At 43.6% G+C, this 12,829-nt stretch overlaps 1 protein-coding gene across 1 annotated transcript in view; it reads right to left on the bottom strand.

The window, feature by feature from the left end:
- dapk1 (death-associated protein kinase 1) overlaps positions 1 to 12,464 on the bottom strand; it is a 60,106-nt gene extending 47,642 nt beyond the window's left edge. Inside the window, exon 1 of the mRNA XM_061072308.1 lies at positions 12,362 to 12,464. Within this exon, the coding sequence (XP_060928291.1) occupies positions 12,362 to 12,423 (62 nt within the window). The 5' untranslated portion in view covers positions 12,424 to 12,464. The remainder of the gene's footprint in view (positions 1 to 12,361) is intronic.
- Between the last annotated feature and the right edge of the window lie 365 nt (positions 12,465 to 12,829).

Raw genomic sequence — 12,829 nt, 5'->3', positions numbered from 1 at the left:
TCATTTGGATTTGCAAGGAATCGAAACTCACTCATAAATGACAATCCCCAAAACATGCCTGATTTAGCAAAAATCAAGATCCATGAAATATTATCTGCGAAATCAAAGAAAAAATTGAAAACAAACACCCAACCTCACAATGTTAAAGATTACTGGAGGTAATCGCCATCAGCATCAGGCTTTCGGGTTTGCACTTCATCTGACATTTCCTGGTATTGGTTGAGCCCCTCTCAGCTGGTCCTCAGGAAAAGGACAGGCTTTGCTTCACCTGTTCTTCTGCGAATGCCGATGTGCTCTGCTTGTTAAACACATGACATCAGGCAGTGCATACAAATTGAAAGAAGTGCAAGACGGTTGTTCTGACAACCAAGGAGGTGGTGGCAGGGGGTGAGGACAGGGGACAGGGGGGGTAGCTGTTGGTGCTTCAGCTGGTCCATCCGTCGTCTCCTGTTTTATTTTGTTCTTGCTCTTTAACACAGGGCCCCTATACGTCTGCTGATACTGACATTCAGCTGGTTTCGAGGCAGTTAACTGTCATGACTCAAGGAAAGTCGGCAGGCGCGCAGACTGGTTTTGTAGGTTTGGCAAAAGACGTTATGTGCTGATGTGTTATTATGAGACAAACTGACAAGTAGGCGAGTGATGACGTACACATGTTTGATGAAGACTTCACTTTATGAATAAATGACTGGGAGATTAACGGAGCTCAATTGCCTCACCTGTCTTCTGACCTTGCAGACATTAATTAAAAGTGAGCCGAGTTTTGAGAAGCCCTTGCCCTTTCTTTTGATCATCCTAAAGCAGAAACACATCAGAGACGGCACAAAGGGGCCGCTGAGCTTCAAGGAGAGGATTTTCAAGGAAACCAAACAATAACAGTCTGAGCATGAACACAGCCAAGGCAACTCAGAACGACAACAACGATCCACCTAGAAACAGGCAACAGAAAAAGGTTGGCAAGACACTGCGAGAGGTTTAACAGGATACAGAAAAACTGTTGGAAAGTTTCATAATATCCTTTTATTTGTGTCATGAGAATATAATTAAATGTTACTGACATTCAAGCAGCAGTAAGGCAACATTTAGAGGAAGAGAAAGCAGAAGAGAGAATCCAGGAAAAGTGACAGCATGAGAAAGATAAAACTCAAATGCATGACGCTCTAGCTCAGTTGATTCCAGGCCAACTTACACACCTTTGAGCCCCAAACATGGTTGATCATACATGAATTTATTTGGAGCTATTCAAAGTCAGGAGTTTTTACGTGACACAAACACGAGCTGCAGTCTGAGCAATACAGCCAGGGGGCGCTGTAGCATCTAACAAACAAGAGGCAGCTTTCGTTTGGGTTTGATTCTGCACAAAAATGTAATTTCTGATGCTTTGTCACTATTTTAAACAAACAACAATGCAATAGAAAACACATGGCCATGAAAACCCAGATTAGCTATATCTTGTCCCCTTCCTGACTTCAGTTTCTGACCCTTACAGACTTGTACTGAGCTTTGAGCTTTCACTTGTAGATCTGTTTCCATCTACCTGGGTTAGCATCTCCAACATCTCCCCTCTTTTTTCACTCTTTTTGGTCTCAACCAGCTACTGAAGGAAAGATCCAACTCTTAAGCTACTAAATGCTTCTTCTGCTGCCATCAGTTAGTTTGACTGTGCTGAGCAGTTATTGAAGCTTTAAAGAAAAACACAACTGAGGCCAAAAACAATAACTACAGCTCAGAGAGAAAAACCACAGTAGATATTTGGACTGACAGCTAAACAATAAGCTTTAAAAAAAAAACATAGTCAACCTTAGCCAGTCCCTCAGGGTCATTATTTGATGATTATTTGTATGATTTTAAGCGCTGCAGCCTCTTCAGAGCTTCGGCCCTGGTCCAATCCCTCCTTACACCTCACTTTCAAAACAGAGCTGATCAAAGAGGCACTTAAACACAGCCTATACTCTCATGTAATGCAGGTCCCTATAAGAAATTTATGTTGAAAGGGACAGAAAACTTCCTCCACTGACCTTTACATTGTGCAGAGAAGTAAATTAGTAAGTAACCAGGCTTCTGCTTTTGCTTTCAAAACATTGATAATGTCTTCTGACAAGTCAAACAGAGACTAATGGCTCCTTCAAGCTCTGTTTGGCTCCAGCAGGAACACAGACACAAGCTCTAACATTATTATGTGCCAAGGTTGCACGTAGCTCCTTAAATCGTATTTCTAATCCCAGTTTGAAAATGGCTTTTCTGAGGCTAAAAACCTGGCTGCTCATTGCAGATCCTGTTATTTAAATGAGCTCAGGATTAAAAACTCAAGATGGTGGAACAGCATTTGATTAACTTGATAGCTAAAACACCCATCGCTGTCCAGGTGCCAATCAAAAGGTTTCCCACTAACTACTGGGTATCCTGCCTGTGCTGCTGCAGTCAGAAGCTTCAGCTAATGGACTGATGCTGATAATAGATGAGCTTTGAAACCAGTGACCTTTATTTCACATTATCTTATGTAAAAAAGAACCCAAGCAAACAACAAACTTCATCCATCAGAGAGTGTAGAGGCATCGGCTGGGTTCTCAGAGTTACAAGGAAAAACACTCCTTAGAAAACGTCTAACAAAGAAAAGGTCAGTGTGTCAAAATTAATGCACATTTTAGTTTCATGTGTGGAAAACGTGCGGTTCTCCTTGTTCAAACCGCTGTTAGACATCAAACACAGACACAGCAGACACAACATGGAGAAGAGTCTTTAGCATTAAACCTGCGTGTTCACTGCCTGCATGAACTGACTGACGCGACAGAACACTGCTGATCGCCGCTTTGACATTTTCTCGTGTACACCCCACAACAAACCTGCACGTACTTTCTGATGTATATACACACACAGCACATGTCCAACATTTTACAACTGCAGCTCTGATCCTCGACAAGATGGCAGGGCTGTTTTTATCCTCTAATCCACCGCAGGCCAATATTAAATACCCATAACTTTGAATGTTTACTCAAGAGAAATAAGTTGTTTCTGCTTCTGCGTCACCCCCTATGTTTAAGAGGATTTTCCAGACAAATACAGTGGGCGAATGAAAGGCTACCAAACAACAGGAAACAGCCAAGGGCAGTGTTTTAATTCATCTTCACACCTGAAAGTCTGAAGCAAGCTTCTTTTCTTTGTTCATTTGTTTTTTTATGACACACGTACGTCCTGTCGTCATCACATGCGTGGGCCAGATACTTGACATTGATTGGTTTAAAGACAGGCGTGCGTTTTTTATCGGCATGGTGTCAATTAGACAGGTAGTAGTCTTTCCGTTCGAATGAAGAAAATCAATTTCCAATGCCTATTTCAGTACATTCTCTATTTAACTTTCTGAAAATGCTTCATACAAGAAAGTGTATATAGTTTGACATCCTCCCAGGGAACTGTCTTCGAGTTAAGTGGGCGAGCATGTGTGAGAAAATAAAATACTAATGATAACACATTGGAAGCAGTGTTACATAACATCCTTTGAATGCAGTAGAAAAGGTTTGCACCACTCCCTTCACACAGAATAACGGTTGTACCCAGTTCTATTTGATCAACCGTACGTTACATATGGTCAATGGAATGTCAACGTACAGTTAACTCATGTGCAGTAATCACATTCATTAGTGTCAGTTGCAGGGGAGCAGATCTTGTGACGGCGTATTAGGGAGAGTGCAAGAGTAACTCAAGGAGGATGAAAGAAAGAAAAGAGGAAAGTTTCAGCTACAGTTCCTCAGTTCCAACGTTCCACTGCCCAAAGATCTCTGCTAATTGACCACAAAGGGCTGTAGCCCCCCCCCCCACAGACACACATACATACATATATATATCCATACACACATGTAAAGAGCGTGACACTCAAGCCATTCACCCGCTAACACAGTTGGCAGGGATCCAATTATCCTCCATTGACTGCAGACGTTAATTGAAAATAGCTCATTACGCGACTCGAGGACATTCCAAATGAGTCAGATTTCAATTTGACGTGTGAGCTGACCGCAATTTGAGGCGTCTGACAGACAAGCTCGCGAGGCTCAAGTCATCAGGGGAGGGCGGACCGGCCTTCAAGACACGGAACAGAAAGAAAAACCTGCCCACCAGTAACTGTGCATCATTCTATAATTCATCATTTCTCCACCAATTCTGAAGAAACATGAACCCTTCACCGCTCTTAGCTCTTACTTGACTTATTTTTATGTTTCTAGCACTTCTCTCTTACTTGATGATCTTGAGGTCACGGGGATATTATCATTCCTCTATGACTCACGCTCTCCTTACTACTACATAACGTTGGCAACACTCAGACTGAGGATTAGTTTCAGTGAGTAAATAAGCGTGTAAGCTAAATGACTAAAATGTAAATACATGCAGGATAGTTGCAACCATACAAAGGTAGACAGTGTTGGGGAGTAACGGAATACATGTAACGGCGTTACGTATTTAGAATACAAATTATGAGTAACTGTATTCCGTTACAGTTACAAATTAAATAGATGGTATTCAGAATACAGTTACATTGTTGAAATCAGTGGATTACATGACGGTACTTCTCGAGTTTATTCACTCTCGTAAATCCACCGGCGGCACAGCCCCCAGGAAGCAGCTGGAGACCAGGGCTGCCGTAAGAGCGCACCTTCCCCCGGCGGCGTGAAGAAGCCTCACCGCTACCGGCTCGGGGCCGGGACCGAGGCTCTGAGAGACTTCCGTCGCTACCAGAAATCTACGGAGCTGCTGATCCGCAAGCTGCCCTTCCAGCGCCTGGTGAGAGAAGACCGACCTGCGCTCCCAGAGCTCCGCTGTCATGGCTCTGCAGGAGGCCAGCGAGGCACGCCGGGTTCACACCGGACGCTGAAGCGCCGGGCAGCGCTAATAATATCACCCGTTGACCCAGTAGTATAAAAGCATATAGTCACTTGTTGCTCCAACATTAACTGCAACAGCGTCCCAATTTAATGTCATCTATCTGCAAGAACTTCTCCGCTGTTTGCTCCGTTCAATGTCGGGTGTCGAGGGTAAATTACGTATTCTCCGCCCCCCCCCCCCCTCTCTTTTTATCTTTATGACTGCTTGTGTGTCTGTAGTGGATGGGCAGAGGGGGGCATTTAATAATGTGATCGGTAAAATTGGTAAAATTAAAACTCCAGGACAACAGAAGGGGAATACAAACTATGGGATGCATACTTTATCATTTATATCATATAAAATGTCATCAATATCGTTTAAAATCATTTTTCAGTGTGTTTCCTGGAGCGATACGCTCGACGCCGAAACGATCGCTGCACGGCGCGAGGCAGCCTTGGCGCAGGGGGGGGGGGGTCCTTCAGCCTCCGGTGGGACCGGCACAGAGATGGGAGAGGATGGGAGCCGGACATCCAGCTGGCCCGCCGCATCGGCGGAGAGAGAGTTTAAACTGCTGCTGCTCCACTGACTATAACAACGCCGCAATCATACACTTGCATTACAAACCGGAAGTATTCCAAGTATTCAGAATACGTTACTTAGATTAGTTAATGTAATGGAATACGTTACAGATTACATTTTTGGGCATGTATTCTGTATTCTGTAACGGAATACGTTTTGAAAGTATCCTTCCCAACACTGAAGGTAGATCAGGGGGATTGTTTGAAATGTGTGCGGCTGTGAAGTGGTCGGTGATTCCCTGCTGATCTCAGACATTAAGTGGGAATTGTGGGCCAATTTGTGACGCACCAACGGAGCACAGATGTGGTCACTGCTTGGGTTATTGACCCAAAGCCTTTGAAGCAGACCAGCAGTGGTGACTTCAATCAGGAGCTGAGATCCATGCTAACTGATTATTGGAGAATTTAACCGCTCATTTATTTGTTTGGAACAGTTTTCTTCAGTGCAGCTCTGCAAGTAACGGCCTGAAGCTAGGGTGGCTCAACGGCTAACTCAGTATAACACAAGCAATTCTCTTAGTTAGTTTTATGCTTCCAATAATTCCTGTTCTCCAAGTTTCTTTCTGCACCTGTGTAGGGCTGTTAAAAATAAAAGTGTCTAGATATCCAACATGCTGTATATAGCTACTGTATTCCACACTAGCAAAGCCTAAATCTAACATTCTGATATTCTCCTGCCAGACCCGTAGTAAAGTGTCTGGAGCCCATTTGAGAATAGAGCAGGCCAATGTTTAGAATATCAACAGCAAGCGAGTGGGCGTGTTGATTATGTCTCAAGCACGAAGCAAACATGAAACTGGAGGAATACAAATATCTCAGGATGAATAAGCGGGGTCAAAACACTTAACTGGGAAAAACAAGATTTGATATTCTTACCCAAACACTATCCTGAGGCACATTTCATAGGGGGAAAGTCAAACTGTTCAAAATGTCAGCATCATAAGGTCCGGATATTTTCTGGAGTTCATATCTGAAAACCGCTTTAGAGACAGGATTATATTGAATAAAGATCAGTCTCAACACATGGTTGATAAATAACCGTTCATGTCTCAAGACAGCATTCTGCATCTGCATCAGCCTCTCCCACACCCCCTCGCTCATTATGCTGATCACACGGCTCAGTGTGGCTACATACTAATGAGGGTTAGATGCTCGGCTTCACCAGGCTTCGGCTCCACCGTGCATAAACACCAAACCAGGCATGTCAGGGAAAGGATAAAGTCACTGCTTGGGCGATTTCCTATTTCCCCAAACCAAACGGGCTTCATTCCCAGTTCCAGCAGGAGTCAGGGCTCGAGAACAGCCAGATCAAAAGGCTTTCGGTCTGAAAGCGTGCAGGGTATTAAAGTGAAGGTCAGTGCTGCTGTAATCGAGTCAATGAATACACTGACTCACCAGGTTTTATTACAAACTAAATGGGAGTTTATCCAAATTTATCCAAATTGTTTGGCATGTCTTGCAATGATGTCATACTATGAGTGTTATCATTGCCATCCATGCATATAGGCAGTTGTCAGATTGACCTCTGACCCCAGTTATTTGTAGGGCTCACTGTTCTAGGTTATTATCACTTTTCAGAAATGTATCTAAGCTGTAAATTGGTGTTTTCTGTTGCAACAGTTTGCAGAGAGCAAAAATTCCTTTGCAGCTCAGACAGCTCAGAGAATATGTCTGCCAATTAAGGAAAAATAATCTGCATTTTTAATCAATAATGAAAATAATCGTTAGTCGAGTCCTTTATTGCCTCAGGCAGAAAGATCATGTGTCAATCACCTGTCTGGCTGCTCAGTAACGTCTGAGCTCACTGGAGTGTGACCGTCGGTTATCACCACCCGTGACCTTTAATTTCTAATGCGTCACAGTGAAAATGTAAAGTTAATCGCCTCCTTTGAGCTACAGGATTTAACCTAAGTACTATATAATAATAAATATTTTTGACAGATTTCATGAGGTGGTCCCAGGTTAAATCAGTATTGTGTGACATCAACCAAACACCTATTAAAGATCCAACTGAACTCAACTGAAAGTCAAAACAGGAACCATCACATCGTCAGACTGTGTATTATCTCTTTTTTCCGGAGTCTTACATTAAAAACTCTCCTCTCAAACTGAAGATGTTTTTGTATTTAAACCTGAAACGGATGAAATGAAAAGCTAAACCCTTGGACTCAGAAGTGAAAAGTGGTAACACTGCATTTATGCGACGGCGCTGCAGCTCCCCGGGGTCGAGGGGGGAGGATTAGGGAGGGACGGGTGAGTGACAAGTCTCATCAAGGCCACTCCTGCTAGAGTCTGCCCCTCCACCCAATAATACAACCCATACTAGGGGGTATATCTAGGTCAGTAGCTGGGGCACTGTCTGCACAGAGTGTATCTACGGTATTGGCTGGTGCTCAAATAAAAAGGATGTCACAGTTAGCTGTAGTGAATATTCTGTACTTATTTATTTTTTAAATGTCAGCATAAAGACGACCAGTTTCCTGAGGGTAAAAAAGAAATCCTGCAGTTTAAGATAGGAACCCGTGTGGATGTAGAGCATATAATCCTGTTTCATATTCATAGAAATGGGTCTTTGGGGTAATTTTGCTGAGGAATAACCCGAATGTAGTCCCACGCCTTCATGCTGACTTTGTTCATTTGCATTGCAGAATCCACTCTGAAACACACCAGTCCCTCCTCCGCCTTCATGGATGGCAAACGCATCCACAGACACACACACACACACACACACACACACAGGCACGCATGGATGCACACACACACACCTTAAACGAGGGCCGATTGGTAGAGAGACACAGACACAGCGGTCACATTAATGCAGACTAATGACAGAGGCTGAGCACTGCAAAAATAAATAAGAGTCCATCTGCCCTGTGGACCAGATGAAAGAAGCACCGCATGCATACCAGAGTCAGCTAATAACATCTTTCTCTCTGCAAGACGAAAGTGGCTGAGTCAGTGGGTCTCCAAACGAATGACAACATGGAAAATGAAGGAATAATCCAACAGTAATTCTCCTACGTCTGTTTCTTCACGCAGGCTCGGAGGCTGCTCGTGTTTTTAACCGGGGCTGAGGTAATCCTGAATGACTGCATTCTATGGTTAGACACATAAAAAGGTTTGCTGATATTCGAGACTGACACAGGCCTCGTATGGAAGATCAGATATCAGCCCGTCAGAGACAGCTACCACTGACTTGATGGGGGTTTCTCTCTGCCATGCAAAACTACTTGGTAAAACCTACAAATAGACTTTTATTTTGCACCTTTTGAAATGTCCCTGTTCATTATAAAGGCTGCTCCGTGTCCCAGATCCCCCCCCTTTCCCCAAACAACAGCAGAGAGTCACCTGGGAGCTGCTTGGCCACATTAGAATTAATCAGTATAGGTTTAAGGTGCAGAGCATGATGGTTTAAAAGAATTCTTGACAAAAACATTCTGGGGTAAACACTAAATATTCATCTTGCTTGGCTTGAAATTGGTCCCTTTTATTCTATTATAGATTATTCTGCCGGGTGTCTTTTTGATTAAATCGCTAAAACTTATCTCGGTTCCCCAGAGCCAGCAGCGACATCAACATCCTGCCCGGAAAACAAAAACTATTCAGTTCACAATTATATGAAACCGAAATCTCTCTATTTGGAGATACATCTTCTGATGATTGACATGTGTATGAATAAATGCACTAGGAAGTGAATATAGGGAACTGGCACACACAACAGGTTTGGGAGTCTGTTAAAAAACTATGCATAATCGTCAATGTGCCACTTCTCTTTAACTGAAGGCTAATGAGTTCCCTTTAATCACTAATTCATCCCACTTGTTTGTATGACTTGCATAAAGCCCAGTGACTTGTTCTACATGTGGACAAGGTGTAAACCTTATATCAGCCAATTCAATAACTATTTTTCATTTATCTTCATGAGTGGATGCATTTTTCAAAAGTAGGCTAATGCTGAAGACCACATGTATTTGTATCCAGGGGGATTTCATAGATTAAACAAGGTTTAAAATAGGCTGATTATTAATTTTCATATCAAGCTGTAGTCTTGAGCTCCAATCAAGTCATGCATAGCTTTACTGTCTCTTCTTGAAAGCCTTATAAAAATCAGCTTGCACAGAGCAGAGATATATTTACAAGAAAAGCAAATGTGTGGTTTATATAATTCAACACTCAGAATAATCGAAAATTCAAGGTGACTATATTATGATGGCAGATAACCTGATTTAACTCGATGTCCTTATCAAACCACATTAGAGAACAATAGATCCTGGTGCTGGAATGGCGACTATATGAGACTGTCACAAACACGTATACCTCTCTTCACCTCCAGCCAGAAATTCAATCCCCTTACACAAAGCTCCCCAATCGTCTCCATTACCAAGGCAGCATAGTTAAGCAGCTACAGCAACTTAAACTCTCCACTACAGTGCAGGAAGGTGAGTGCTTAAAAGGACAAGCTGTGTTTCCAGACAGGTCCCATGAGAGAAGAAAGGAATTGGTTGCTTTTGGAAAACATGTGTCACTGTGAACCAGACATTTAGAGTTCCATATCCATGTTTCTGACAGTCATATGAGGAGGCATCGGCAATCAGCTGTGTCAACTAGAACGGCACAACTCTGCCAAGAGCAAACGGTCCCCTTAAATTCAATAGACTGTCTATCAAGATGGACAACGTCTGTCCACATCCTCCCACTATCCTGAAATAAAATATCCATGATTCAAGCGCTGTCATCTTGCAACAATGTCAGTCTCAGCTGTCAGTCATGATGTTTCACAGTATCCAATAAGCAATTAAAACCAAATTTACTGGACTGGGCATATCAGTATGATATTCACTACCTAAAATGACCGAAACCATCTTGTACCAACATGTACTTTTACTTCTTATTGGCTCCTGTCTCATTCAGTAACATGGAGGAGGTGGGTTTTTATGACCTATAGTGCAGCCAGAACCCACCGGGTGATTGAGACACCGTGGCTTAAATCTTGGTGAGCTGTCATGACGGGTTATCTACTGGGAAAATGTCCAAATTTGCAATGTTAACGAAAGCAATAACGATTAGCCACTTTTGTCCGGATCTGTGCCAAAAGTTAATGGGTTCTTTCTTGGCTCGTGTGAACATCCTTCAACAAAGTTCCAGGGAAATCCATTCACAAACAAAAAAACAAACAAACGGACAGGGAGCGAAAACATAAACTCCCTGTGCTAACAAATGCACTGTTGCAGTAAAGATGAGCTGGAAACAAGGCGGCCACATCTATTGTCAGGACAGCAAATCAAGGATATCACTTTCTCTTCAGCCTTTGTGCGGCCGCGCTGCTTTGTCATTTGAGCAACTTTCCATTAAACAAAAACCCTCAAAGAATGAAAACAGCCGTCCTGTCAAAACTGTTTCATCTACATTCATTCCTCCTGTCGAACAGAGCTGCAGAGTAAATCCTCTCCTGGTAAAGATACCGACTACCCCCCCCCCCCCCCCCACGCAATATAACCTGCAAGGGGGCAGCTACAGTAAACGCTACCCTCTTCATCACTGACAATGATGCATTATAGACTGCATTAATCAGAGCTTATCAGATGCAGTCAGACTGGGGGGAAGCAGGAGCAGGGTACCACTCTCAAGGGTAGTGTGTGTGTGTGTGTGTGTGTGTGTGTGTGTGTGTTCGTGTGTGTGTATGTGTGTGTGTGGTTGACTTATGCATTAGAGAGTATGCATTAGTGTTTGTTGGACTAACGCCATCTGTACGCAGTGCGGTGGGTACATTTAAGAAACTCTGGATATAGTATAAGGGTTAAAATTAGAACTGCCACGATTAGACGATTAATTGATACAGTTCTTTGTCACACCCCTTCCATTAGTGGGATGACTTCGTGGTATCTCACTGGGGAGAAAATACTGCTCCATGGGAATCCATACAAGACGTTCAGGAATTATTTATGGTCAGACTCTATCTTTTAAGACAACGACAGAAACTGGACATTCAACCATTTATAGGATCTTGACTTCCAGCTGTTGTCTTTTACTGTTTTAATAAACTTACAACTGAAGTCGGGATGCAGAATATACAAATTTGCGATCCTGCATTTCCCTACTAAATAAACGTGGTAATTTAATTTTTCTTTCCATGTACCTTCTTATAACTGCATAAATTTCCCCCTCTGCCATTATATTAGTTGAAAATGATTCATTAGTGATCATTTTAGAAGCAAAAAACACCAAACTGTGCCAATTCTAGCTGCTCAAACGTGACACGTTGCTGCCGTCCTTTCTCTCACATGGGTGTAAAGTGAATATCTTTGGATTTGGGACTGATTTCAATAAGCTAAAGTGATAGGAAGCATGACAGTTTGTGTGTGTGTGTGTGGACTGATTGATTGCTTTTCTTGCACACTGTCCCCGACATTAGCCCTGATCAGCAATCTTTCGAAGTTGACATCTACATGTATGGCTCCTCTTTTTTCATCCTGAGGTGTTAGCGTTAATTTTTGCATCCATCAAGTGTTTAAAAACGTCATCAACACGCCCCACTTCCTCGTTTTGAATCCGGATAATCTCCTGCTGTTTTCTCTCATGGGCTCATTGGGATATTGTTTTTACTTTGGCATGACAGGAGGAACTCAGGAGAATGTCCAAAGCGACTGACTCAGACATTTTGCTTTTAAAACAGCCCCCTCGTGTTAATTGCAGGAGAATATCCGGAGTTCAGTGGATGACAGAGAGCAGCTAATGACATCACGTCCACAAAGGGTTGGAAGCAAACAGATGTTCAATCATGTTTTAAAGGCACTGGTGTAGGAGGAGTGCTCAGGTCTGTGTTAAGGCCGAATAGAAGAGCTTTCCCCCGGCATCTCATCCACCTTCTCCCCCGTGGAGAAGCCTCCAGTTCACACGCGTTAGCAGCAGGAACAATAACAGGAACTCACCTGCCCAGCTCGTCTCCGATTTCGTAAAATTCCTCAACATTTTCCTGGTTGAACACAGTCATGGTGTCCAGGCGCTTCCCTCCGCGGAGAACCACACGGCGCACCGGCTCTTCACAGCGGCACCATCCCTACCGGGAGCCCCCGGGCTGGGCAGGGCTACAGCCGGCGGTGCCCCATGATGGCCGGGGTGGTTGTGTGTGGAGGAGGGGGGGCGGAAAGGTCCTCGAATGTGACTGGAGGAGAAAATATGTGTGTTTTAGAAGAAGAAGATGAAGAAGACGGTGGGTCAACAAAAGGAAAATGAACCCGCACCTCCGGGGCGACGTCACGGCTCCCGGTGCCTCCTCTCCGGTGCCTGCTCTCCTCTTCCTCCCGGTGCCTGCTCTCCTTTCTCCCGGTGCTTGCTCTCCTCTTCCTCCCGGTGTCTGCTCTCCTTCCTCCCGGTGCCTACTCCTCCTCCAGGTGCCT

The sequence above is a fragment of the Limanda limanda genome, chromosome 5 (genome assembly GCF_963576545.1).
Source record: "Limanda limanda chromosome 5, fLimLim1.1, whole genome shotgun sequence".
NCBI classification, from domain to species: Eukaryota; Metazoa; Chordata; class Actinopteri; order Pleuronectiformes; family Pleuronectidae; genus Limanda; species Limanda limanda.
Note: the sequence above shows the minus strand (reverse complement) of the source record. Positions and strands in the feature narration are given on the sequence as shown.